Raw genomic sequence first — 12181 nt, 5'->3', positions numbered from 1 at the left:
TTGGTCAGTATTTTTTTCCAATTTTACTGTTGTTATATTCATAAAATAAAATCCACTACAGGACATCATACTCGCTGTACGTTAATAAACATATTGTGAAATATCAATCAAAGCACTTCCTAAACGGTTTGGTATAAAAAGTATAATCAGTTGCAATAAATGTGTGATATTTGGCATGGTTTACACTACTTATAAACTGACATAGAGACAAATGTAAGAAAAATAAATACATCAAAGTTTAAAATATTTAATATTACATATTTTAACATTAATACATGTATACATATATATATCAATTTATATTTGAATCTGCATTACTGAATTCATACTATTCCAAAGTGTAAATAAAACATTCATCTACTTTCAATTACAGGCGCGGGAACACACTTGTACACACTCACACTTACGAACACTCTTAACCACACTAGCACACAGGCATCCACGGACACGTGTTTTCTATCATTCAAGCTGCACATAAATAAAATGGATTTCCTATCCGTGAAGAGAAAATAATGAAAAATATAACAACCAAATGAACAATCATGAGGAACAACATTCCTCTGTCTCGGCACTATGAGTGAATATCATAATTATGTAGAACAAGCTATCATGAAAGTTTTTGTTGGCTTTGCCGATTATTTGAAATGTTTTGAGGTGTGGGAGGCGACGAGGAGGTAGCTTCATTTTTCACATTAATGTTTTCGTTTATTACGTCAATTTTGGGAGAGTCTGTACTCCTTTCTGAGAGACAATCGCTATCGTCATCTTCATTGTCATTTGATTCATTTAACAAGTCACGTGATTGCAATGTGTCGTCTGTTGGTTTTGTGCTGGAAGAGGTAGAGGCCGAGTCTCCTAAACGTTTGGCTGCTTCTTCTTCTCTTTTAGTTTTTCGCCATTTAGCCCGTCGATTTTTAAACCAAACCTAAAAAGAGAAAGATACATTTTATTATTTCTGCACAAATAACGAAACCAGATTAATAATTGATTGAATGACTCGAACGAAGTAGATAATTAAATGCATTGAGATCGTATCAGTAGATTAAACTATTTTAGACATAAATTTGTTTGCTTTATTTATGCGATATTGTTTTAATTGCGCTAAAAGCAAGTGAATCGTAACGATTTTTGTGATGAGAGCAAAAGATAAAAGTCTTTGTATTCTGATACAGTACGGCAGTAAATCATTATTATTTTTATGATTTAATTATTATTAAAGTTTCAGCAGCAAAGAGACACAGCCGATCTGACTGGTTTATCAGAACATCTTCGTACTACTCCCTAGAGATTTATCTACCCTTGTTTATTCAATATTTTAATGACAAATGGTTTCTAATGCTAATCAAATTAACCGTGAATTTCTATGCGTCAATATAAAACACAAAAGTAAGAACTGTTTTAATTTTAAACAAAATTCGTTACATATAGAATTAGCCGTAAGCAGAATTAAATTGTGGGTACTGAGATCATAACGATCGGACATCATTTTATGTCTCCCACTAAATATTAGTTAAGCGTCAGACTCAAATCAATTTGTAGCAAAAGCAATTAAAAGGAAACATGGTTACGTGGTACGGACCACAAGATGACATTATGGACTGGTACCTAGTCCGATAAGAACAGGTGCTATTTGCAACTTCCGCCCTAAATTACTTTAATCTAATGGTGATTCACTTAAATCTGTCAACAATCAAAAGGTATTAAAGGCTTGGCATCTCATCCGTGAATATTGATAATGAAAATTAATGTTTACCACAACTTTTTCAAATTTTAATAATCCTTGATGCCTCCAAGAATTCTGAGAATATTGTGCCCAACTGACTCTGATTTGAAATACAATTAAAACTTAACCTGGCAAAGAAACGATACGTTGCAACAGCAAAAATTCCCAATTATTTGTATGCGAGTGAGAAATCTATCAATCCAGAAAGTTTACTTGGGCGGATCCAGTCATTTTTAAAAGGGGTTACAAACCAAGGATAGGGTTCCACCTACTGGAGCCCCCACTGGTTTAAAATATAAGGGGGACCAAAAACATTCTCAAACGTCCATTAACAAGGGCAACAATATACATGTCCTTACCTCAACTCTTTCTTCTTTCAAATCAATTTTCATGGCAAGTTCTTCCCTCAACATAACATCAGGATAATGGGTCTTGGCGAACGTCTTCTCGAGCTCTTCTAGCTGTTCCTCGGTGAAAATTGTTCTGTGACGTCTTTTACGTTTGTGTCCAGCCCTTACAAAATCAGCCGGGTTTATCAAACCTGGAAGGTGGCCATATGCAGCTGAAATAATAATAAAAAGATGTTAACTTGATTTGTTTCACCATATTTATACAATGCACTGTAGAAAACGCCTGGTGAATTGAAAACAGTTGCATGACATGTTACCAATAGAGCTCAATATATAAATTTCTTTTTTGTTTAATACTTTAGGGAGTCAACTGTCCCGTTTGTCTTTACCTGTCATAATTTAACAAATATGACGATACTTCATAGTATCAGGATGTTTCAATGTTACCCGGATAAAAAGGTATATAAGTGGGATAGTTAAACATTGCTTTGGTACAATTATCCATAAGCGTTATGATTCAAGTTGTTGTCATTCTTTTGTATGTGACTTTGATTCACCATTTGTGCGACGAATGGGAAATGATGCATGCATTTGAAGCAAGCACCAAGTCAAGAAAACTAGAATAATCGAATGTATCGTAGATGTATTAAAGCAAGCATCAAGCAGGAGTAGTCTTTACTAACATGTTAGTATAGAAAGCCCCTGCATCAAGTTAAGTTAAATAAATAACCGAATGTATCTTAAATGCACTTAAAGCAAGCTTCACGTCAAGGAAAGTCGACTCTGTGATGAAATATAAATTGACAGACACTAAGGAGACAATTACATTATGTTTTTGAAAACAGTCTCATGATAAAAGATAGCATCAGAATTTCGGAAATACATTATGAAATATGAAGTAATTTGTGATCTATTGCTAGTTTTTTCCCGAATTAGTAACCAATTATCTGTAATAATCCCCCCAAATATTGATATTCAAATTGATTCAATCATTTTTATTAACATTAAAACGAATAAAAAAGGTTATTAATATAATATTTTAATCCAATAAAATAGGTTGGTGTTGGCCTAAATGTAAAACAAACATTATTGCTTATATGGAATAATCGTGTTTATCCGTTAAAACGCTATATAGGAAAATTATTTAATTTTCTAAAGAGTATACATTTTTCTAGTGGGATAATCCGTATTATAATCAAAAGTCATAGATAATCCGGACTAGTGTTAGCGAAGCTGTATCAATAATATTGTTTATCTAGCTGTAGTGGAACTCTTTAAAGTTGCATACTTCATTAATTAATCTTTGTAAGATCGTTTGCGAATTGTCTTAATTATAATCCAATAAACAAATATAACTCGATATCAGATTAGAAAAATTGATGCATCAATTTGTCTTTTATGTTTTTCAATTCGGGCATTCTTGGAATTAAATTGAAATGAATCTTTTCATGAAGATCTATCTTCCTTTTCTCCAATGTTAGAATTCAGTATTACGTTTCCAAGACATTATTTGATATTTGATACAGTATTTGATATTATTATAATTATTATTATTATTATTATTATTATTATTATTATTATTATTATTATTATTATTATTAAATTTGATTTAAAATAGATATTGAATTTCATAGAATATGCTGGCATCTTTTACAAAAGCTAAGGGCAGTACATGAACATTTCACTTTCAACAATATTTTTATTATTTTATTACATGACGAAAAACATTTCACTGTCACCTTATCTTTTAATTCCCCGTGGTCTTTTTGTCACAAATTGAGGATGTAAATTTATTAGGAATGGGTTAATTTGCACCTTATCCTTCACAAGAAAACATTTTCTACGTCTTGGATACGAAACCTAAAACTAGCTTTACATTATAGGGACAGACAAATCCATATAAGTTTTGATTTGATATAAAACACATTAGTTGTTTGAAACTTAAGTCGACGACAATTCTTCAAAATTGACTTTATAAAACGAATTAACTCCATAAATCATGTAAAACCATCCGAAGTTAGATTTTAGAGGAATTCTTTAGCGTATAATGTTCCCCGGTTATGTTACTACACTGTCTAGGTCTTCTAGACATATATATGGAAATTTGCTGTCCTATGAAGTTGCTAAATCAATTTTCTTAATTTGTTCCACAATGTATTTTAAGCTATCTGTCAGCTACTTCGTCAGCTAGTAGTTTTTCAAGGCCACACTTTAGTACATATGAATTATATTAAAATGGTTTAATTTGATCGACATTTACCAACTTGTTCATATCTTAAAACATTACAAAAAAGTAAGAAAAAAATGAGGACACAAAATATTAAAGTATGAAGTTAAACTACGTAAAATTAAGATATTATCTGTATCATATTAGAAAAGGGATAGAGGGTATCTTTCCAACCTTGTTACAAAATCAATACATGAACAGAAAAATACACAAAATGTAAAGGTGTTTTTTTCAAATTTGTTTCACTTAAAAAAAAAAAAAGGTGTCGAAAGATACTTTGGAGACCCGTTCAAACTCATTAGACAACGACATACAACCGTAAAAGACAAACAAGTTCACCAAACACTACCAAAAAATTACAAAGACTGGGTAACATAAAACTCACCACATACCGAAAACACAAAACAAGGCAAATATTTAAAAAAAAAAAATGTTTTTTTTTTATAATTTTAAAATATACTGTATCAAGGAATAACGTCTTCCATAACTTTCAATAAAAGGTCTTATATATTTTAGCTTTGAATGTTTTTTTCTTCCAGATTTTGTATATACATGTATTTTGAATGGACTATTTATTGATGTTTCATAAAAGAATTTTGAATCTTGCGATCTTTTCTGTAGCTTCATTGTGCATAGTAGAAATTTAAACAAGACTAATGTAAAATATGTAAAAAGAAAATAGTAAATATCTTTTAACTTTATGACTACTTTATAAACTATATAGAAAGTTCTACTTACCAAATATATCGTGAGGTGTTGGCGGTAGACTTGGATATGGAAAGTATGGTCTAGGTGCAAGTAATGGTCTCGGTGCTAGGATGTTATCTATGCTGAATAATGAACTATTCCCTGCCGCTGCTGCAGCCGCCGCTGATAAAATGCCGTTATGGTAACTTTTGATCTGTTCGGGGCTGTAGTAATATGGTAAATGATGCATCTTCAAAATGTTCCTATTTTTCAATATAAGTCACTTTTAAAATGTTCCCTTTTTAATATAAGTCACTTCAAAACGTTCTTTTTTTTTTTTAAATAAAAGTCAACTCCAACTATATTAAATTCACTAATTCAGCGTTCACAATTTTTGTCGTCCTAATGTTAATAAAGCTGAATTTTAAATAAATTGAAGAATAATGATAAACCGTGGAATCCTGTCCATTAACTAAAAAAACATCACACTTTCCCTTATTTAGATAATCTTAAACTCGTTAAAATCACTTTCAACTATTGTCCTAGTTATGATTGATCGGCGGTTTTTGACCAATGAAATTTGTTGAATATTCTTTGAAAACGCCTACTTTGTTACAATAAACAGAAATTTGTGTCTTTTGGGCATACTGTTACTCAAGAGAAACCGTAAAAAATTATTGATGTATAACGGTGTTGATTTTATCATAAAATGTTACATTGAATTTATTTCATGTCATTAGTGTATAATTTCACGCATTTGATTTTTTTTTAACAAAATTTTAATAAAATATAAACTAAAGGGAAGTTAAGCAATTAAAATGTAACTTTTATCTTAAACGTTGCAAATCAACACACAATAAAAGAAATTGCGAGTGTCATTAATTTTACTCGAATGAGTTAATTAGAGGATATATACAATTTGATATGAAATTATAGCTAAAACTGAATTGTTAGATCCGCTCTTGATAAAGTTGCGTTTAATATTTTATCTTAATGAACCTTATTACCATTAAGCGTATTGGCGGTAAAATATATCAAAACACACGTGAAATAAATTTGAACTTTCACTTGATTTTGCCACAATAATGAACGGGTTCAGACTGAAAACTTCGAGTAAATATATTGATAATTCACTATATTATTTTAAATAATTATAACAGTAAAACAAAACACAAAAAAGAAATAAATAAACAAGCAAATTACTGTAGCAAAAATACTTTACGACATGAAATACTTGGACCATTTCGTGATTGTTTCCTTTTTCTTTGAATAGTACAATGTCGGAAATAAACTCATCATAGATACCAGAATTGAAATTTTGTATTTGCACTAGACGCGCGTTTCGTACCAAAATATCACTAATGCCGCTCGAATAAAATAAAAGTTTAAAAGGCCAAATAAAGTACGAGGTTGAAGAGCATTGAGGGCCTAATTAGTATACTAAATGAATATGTTTAAAAGAACAGCACTATAATATGGCTCTTATCGTCCTAATGTGTATAATATATTGTTACATTATGTTGTATTTTTTCCTCCTGTAATTCTTTCATTTTGAACAGTAAAATCTGGTACACATTTCTGTTCTTTTGTAATCTTTTGAAATACCAATGCTACACAACACTCTTTATTTGGAAGACCATATAAAAAAGAAGATGTGGTATGAATGCGAATGAGACAAATCTCCACAAGAGACCAAAATGGCACAGAAATTAACAACTATATATAGGTCACCGTACGGCCTTCAAGAATGAGCAAACCCCATACCGCACAGTCAGTTATAAAAGGCCACGAAATGACAATCCAAACGAGAAAACTAACGGCCTTATCTATATAAAAAATAAATGCTTGTTTCATTGCAGTTTTTTGTTGTTGTTGTAGAAAAGCTTTAGTATGGAAAATTAGTTTAAAAATGCAATTTTCATTTTGCAAAAAATATATAAATTTTTTTTTTACAAGGTCGTTTATATCTAAACAATACAACATAAAATTTTTAAAAAATGTAGGACAATTTAAATACAAGGGTTGCTAGATGCATTAATTTTCATATCATCAAAGATCCTTATATATAATACCCTTGCAATACACAACACTGTTTTAAGACGAAGACATGCAAATCAGTGTGGATGAAGAATAAAATTATCTTGGTTTGGGGCCCTTTATAGCATGCTGTTCGGTGTGAGCCAAGGCTCCATGTTCAAGAACATACTTGACTTATAATGGTTTACTTTCAAATATTGTGACTTGGATGTAGAGTTGTCTCATTGGCACTCATACCACATCTTTTATATCTATTGGTTTATACTAGCTGTCAGCATCTGCGAGTAGTCTCAGTTCTGTACGTGTGTCTTTTTCGTTGTGAGGGAAGTACAAATCCCCTGCCATACTGTTACACCACTGTACCAGGTTAGGCGAGTGTTGGCGCCTTGCAACATGTTTAACCCCGCCAGATTCTGTATATTTGCCTGTCCCAAGGCAGGAGCCTGTATTTCAGTGGTTGTTCATTGGGTCATGTCAGTCATGTTTTTTTTATGAAATTGTTTTGTTATAGGAAAAACGTTATATAGTATTATTTGAATTGTTTCATTTTTTTTTTTATCACTAATGCATTTTATCATCCACTTCGTTTTAACTTTAGTGGATACATATCGTTGTTTCATTGGCAATCATACCACATCTTATAAGATTCATATTGTACCACGAAGTGCCTTTGTGCCTGGTGAATTGTCTTAAATGGATAGTTGTGGAGCAGGATTTGCTTACCTTTTATGAGCACCTTAGATCACCTCCAGTTTTTGATAGGATTCGTGTTGCTCAGTTTTTGGTTTTCTATGTTGTGCTTTGTAAATTTTATTGTTTGTCTGTTTGTCTTTTTCTTTTTTAGCCATGTCTTTGTCAGTTTATTTTCGACTTATGAGTTCAAATGTTCCTCTGGTATCTTTCGCCTCCCATAGTCATTTTGGATCATACCACAACTAAGTGCATATAATTAAAAATTTCTGTATGGCTATTACTTAATCCAAAAGCAACATTTACTTTGCTTTATCAAAAATAAAATAAGAAGATATGGTATGAATAGAATAGAATAGAATAGAATATTTTATTTACCAAATTAGGGCCCCAGGAGGGCATATGATACAGACAATATTATTATAAACAATAACATATGCAATACACACACAGTAAAGATATGTAACAAGTGTTATAAAAATAATAAAATAAAATAATATAACACAGAAAATACACTCAACAAAATAGTAGCAATGTATTATTATTCAATGAATACTATGTTGAAATGAAAATGGTATGATTTCCGATGAGTCTACTATCTAATAAATTTAAAATGAGACTACTATCTGAAAGAGTTTAAAAAAGAAGACTATCAGTCCCCGTACGATGAGCATTATCGAGATAGTAAATTCAGTAATAAATGCACCAAAAATGACAAAATTTTAAACAATTCAAACGCTTAATTTATGACAGTCAACCAATTGCAACTCATAATGGCGTCCGTAAAATATTTGATCGGATAATTTCATTTGGTACAATATAACTTGCCTGTCAGCGGCAACACCTAAAAATGGAAATCATGAAATGCATACTCTGGAATATCCTGGCAAATACATACTCCATATGAAGGTGCTGCTAGAACGTTGCTGCATGGAAATAGAAAGTTCGCAAATTCAATTGGGAGGCTGACATCATCTGTATTGTCGTAAAGTTTTGATCTCATCCGATCCATAATGCCAACTACTAGTATTATAGATATAAGTCAAGAAATGATGAAGACTAAACTGTATTTGTTGCGTCATTTATTTCAAGTTCGATGGGACAGACGCGTTAAACATAGTCATCAAACAGTTTGAATTATATGGGGAAACATATTTTTTTTTAGCGGAATGTGAAGTTAAGCAATGAAGCTAGCTGCTTTTAAATGCTTCCTCAATACCTCATAAATGAGGTCGGCCATATATCCTAGGAATACATTCTAGAAAATTACGTATTTAACTTTTTTAAAACGTTTTTTGGTTTATTGAACAAATAATGTGAGTATATAGAGGATTACACATAAACAATATATTTATTTATCATAATTAAAATCATTATGGAAAACGAGTCGTCATAAAAAGAAATCCAAAAGAAGACGCCATTTTTTTTTAATTTATTGAATGATAATAATAAACTTCATCAGGTGCTCCTGTATCAAAAGTTTTTGTGACCAACATTTTCTAAAAGTTTTCAGGAAATGCGTATGTATCCACGAATTATATTGTACCGTTTAGTTTGCTCACTCGCAATGATTCGATACTTTGTCGATGATATCTCGTGTCTTAGCTCCTACCCTTTGTTCGTCTTTTTCTAATTTCTAGCTTATATAATTAACATTTGTCTAGTGTTTATTTTGGTTAGTACTCTAAAATATCAGGATTATAGACAAACTTTATGTGAATGCTTTTATTCTCACCAAATGATTTAAAATACAAAAGTAAACATTGGGTAAACAAATTCGATTTCGCTGGTAGGTAGTTCATTTGTTCTTGACGTAGAGTCCATTAATTTTCACTGATTTCCGACAAATTCTATTGAATTTGGACACCTTGTGTAATAAATTGTCTATAATAGTAAAATTAGAGAGATTTATAACAACAAAAGATTTCTAATCCTTTCACACTGAAGGCGCTAAACAAACCTTTTAACAGCGATTGGCATAGATACTTTACTTGTGTACACCTTCAGGCATTAGAGTAGAAATATTCCGGCAATGTTTGCTGAAGGATCCCGCTATAATCCGTCCAGTCAATTACACAGCTCACTTGAAATGGACAACCGCGCGAGGCAGATCTCAGTATAGCAACATCTAGACGTTTTTGTACACCGCGGAAAGAACAAAAAAGCTTTAATAAGAAAAATGCAATGACAGGAACGGGTTCGTGACAAGTTCATGAGAGGCAATTGCAAGCAAAAGCAAAGTCTACATGGTAAAAAAAGCGCAATAAAGAAATAAATGATTATCTTATGCAAATATATATATATAAATATATCTTTCCCGTTTAAATAGGAGAGGAGAGGGCAAGTTTGTACGTCCTTTACACCCATGTGACCGCTTAAGTTTGACAAAAGGTTAAAATCTGTAAATGATGTTTCTGATTTTGAAGCACTTTTGAAATGTATCACTTATTTCATGAATGAAGAAGAAAAGATACGATTCAAAAACTCATCGATGAAATCAGAACATGTACATGACCTTACCAACAGCAAGAGAAACGGTGCTTTCAATATTGATGCTCTTCACATGAAAATTAAATAAAATTCCTGAAAAAAAACCATACACGAAACCTTTTGATAGTAGGGTTTGTTTTTTGTTGAAGCCCGTATGTTGACTTGTAGTTTTTCACATCTTTAGTTGATATTTTCCAAGTCATGAAAATCAAATCACATCATAATTATATTTTTTTAAATAATTAGTAAACTCTCTTTTCTCGAATGCAGTGCAGCAGGATAATTTGGAAATGTTTCGGTGAGAAAAAAAAATCAAATTCCCCCCTTTTTTTTATTTCTCTGTAGATTAGGAAGTTTGATTGTTTATATTTTTATTGGTCACAAAGCTATGGCAATAAAATATATATACCACGAACTATTCGATGATCGCATATTTTGATAAAGTACTTAATCTGATTAGAAAATAGGTAAACCAATTAATAACAGCTCGTACCTTTGATGTGGTATACTAATGGATTATTCGATATAATCAGATAAGATGCTATCATAGCATGTATAGTCCGGGATGCTAATATTTAATTAATAAAAACATATATATTTATACTTTTTATTGAATTGACAGTTAGTTAGAGCATAATTGTGTCTAAAGAATTATACTTAATGGCAGACGACACATCTATATGTATCAGAGTGTACATACAAACGTCTGCTGTTGTGTATACTCATTTTGAATGCATTATTAAAGTTAGATAAGATGGGACCAAACTGAAAATAACGTTTAACTGCAAAATTCAAAAATAGTTTCAAAATGATTAGATTTACCATTTTAAGATGGTTAATAGTCGAAAATATCTATACAATCATAAAGGTGTACATATACTGTTGTCCCAAACAAATGACCAAAGGTATGTAAACTAAAACTGACCAACAATAGTAATTCTAATATGCGTGAAAATCGACACAGTGATAATGAGATGACCATGATTAGAAATTAATTGGATAAACAGCCTACAGGATTACTGGACAAACAGAGACGGGTACATGTAATGGGCAGGGTCGTCACATTACAATGGGTCCGTCTGATACAGAGTCAGAGAATTATCTGGTTTAGTGAAGAGATAAATAATCTTGGTGTACGTAAGATGATAAGATAGCGGATCATCTTACAGTCCCAACCTTTAAGTTGTTGTTTTTATATGAAATCGAGTAGATCAATCCAACCACACACATTTATATGGCCTGTTTTCATCAAATGGAATATCGGGTGACGCATGGCTACAATTCGATTGTCATTTTCCTACGTTTATAGAAAAAAAATACAATCGGAAATGAAATATTTAGTAGCTAAAGAATAATGGTACAATGTTTTTGAAGAGCTGCCACTGTCAATGGTGATTTTACGGTCGCAAAAGGGTTTTACTGACTACTTTTCAGACGAAAACTGCTTTTTATATTAAATGCACAATACCTTTTAAATCTTTGAAATACATATTTAAAGTATTCCGAAAACGTCCATGACATTGTAGCTGATCTGAAAGTGCATGACATACTTGTCAATGGAATCTTATACACGTTGTTTTCGTCATGAACTTAAATGAACTATTTGCCACTGGAGTCGACGCTAACCCCTCGTGTAGGAACAGTTACTTGCCAAGCTCGCTGTTCGTAAAGGAATCAAGAACTATCTGATGTATTCATATGTGGCCCGTTTCAAGGCTTATTTCTCAAAAATATATATATATATATAATTGCCTTAACTGGAAAATACCATATTTATGTCCGATTATTTTTTTCTTTCTGATTATGGCATTATTTTTATTAGATTGATTATTTTAAAATTTTCAACATCACACCTCATACCATATTTTTCTAAAAAATAACTGGCCATCTTTTTACGACAAGTATCCATCTTAAAATCGTAAAACTCGTTATTCTATGATAAGTTCTGAATTGTACATTTTTACTTTTCTGTTAGAC

General features: G+C 31.4%; 1 protein-coding gene across 1 annotated transcript; it reads right to left on the bottom strand.

Moving 5' to 3' along the window:
- Positions 1 to 234: 234 nt before the first annotated feature.
- Positions 235 to 5474, bottom strand: LOC139514851 (homeobox protein goosecoid-like). The gene is made up of 3 exons (XM_071304453.1): positions 5039 to 5474; positions 2083 to 2285; positions 235 to 925 (listed from the first exon to the last, which is right to left on the bottom strand). Exons 1-3 carry the CDS (start codon positions 5235 to 5237, stop codon positions 608 to 610), a joined length of 720 nt encoding a protein of 239 aa, XP_071160554.1. The 5' UTR covers positions 5238 to 5474; the 3' UTR covers positions 235 to 607.
- Positions 5475 to 12181: the final 6707 nt, after the last annotated feature.

Source organism: Mytilus edulis, chromosome 3 (assembly GCF_963676685.1).
Source record: "Mytilus edulis chromosome 3, xbMytEdul2.2, whole genome shotgun sequence".
Classification (NCBI taxonomy): Eukaryota; Metazoa; Mollusca; class Bivalvia; order Mytilida; family Mytilidae; genus Mytilus; species Mytilus edulis.
Note: the sequence above shows the minus strand (reverse complement) of the source record. Positions and strands in the feature narration are given on the sequence as shown.

Coding starts and splice junctions, on each gene's coding strand:
- LOC139514851 (XM_071304453.1), bottom strand. CDS start 5,237: ATGCATCATTTACCATATTACTACAGCCCCGAACAGATCAAAAGTTAC. Junction 2,286..5,038: donor AACACCTCACGATATATTTG/GTAAGTAGAACT, acceptor TTATTATTTCAG/CTGCATATGGCCACCTTCCA. Junction 926..2,082: donor TGAAAGAAGAAAGAGTTGAG/GTAAGGACATGT, acceptor TTCTCTTTTTAG/GTTTGGTTTAAAAATCGACG.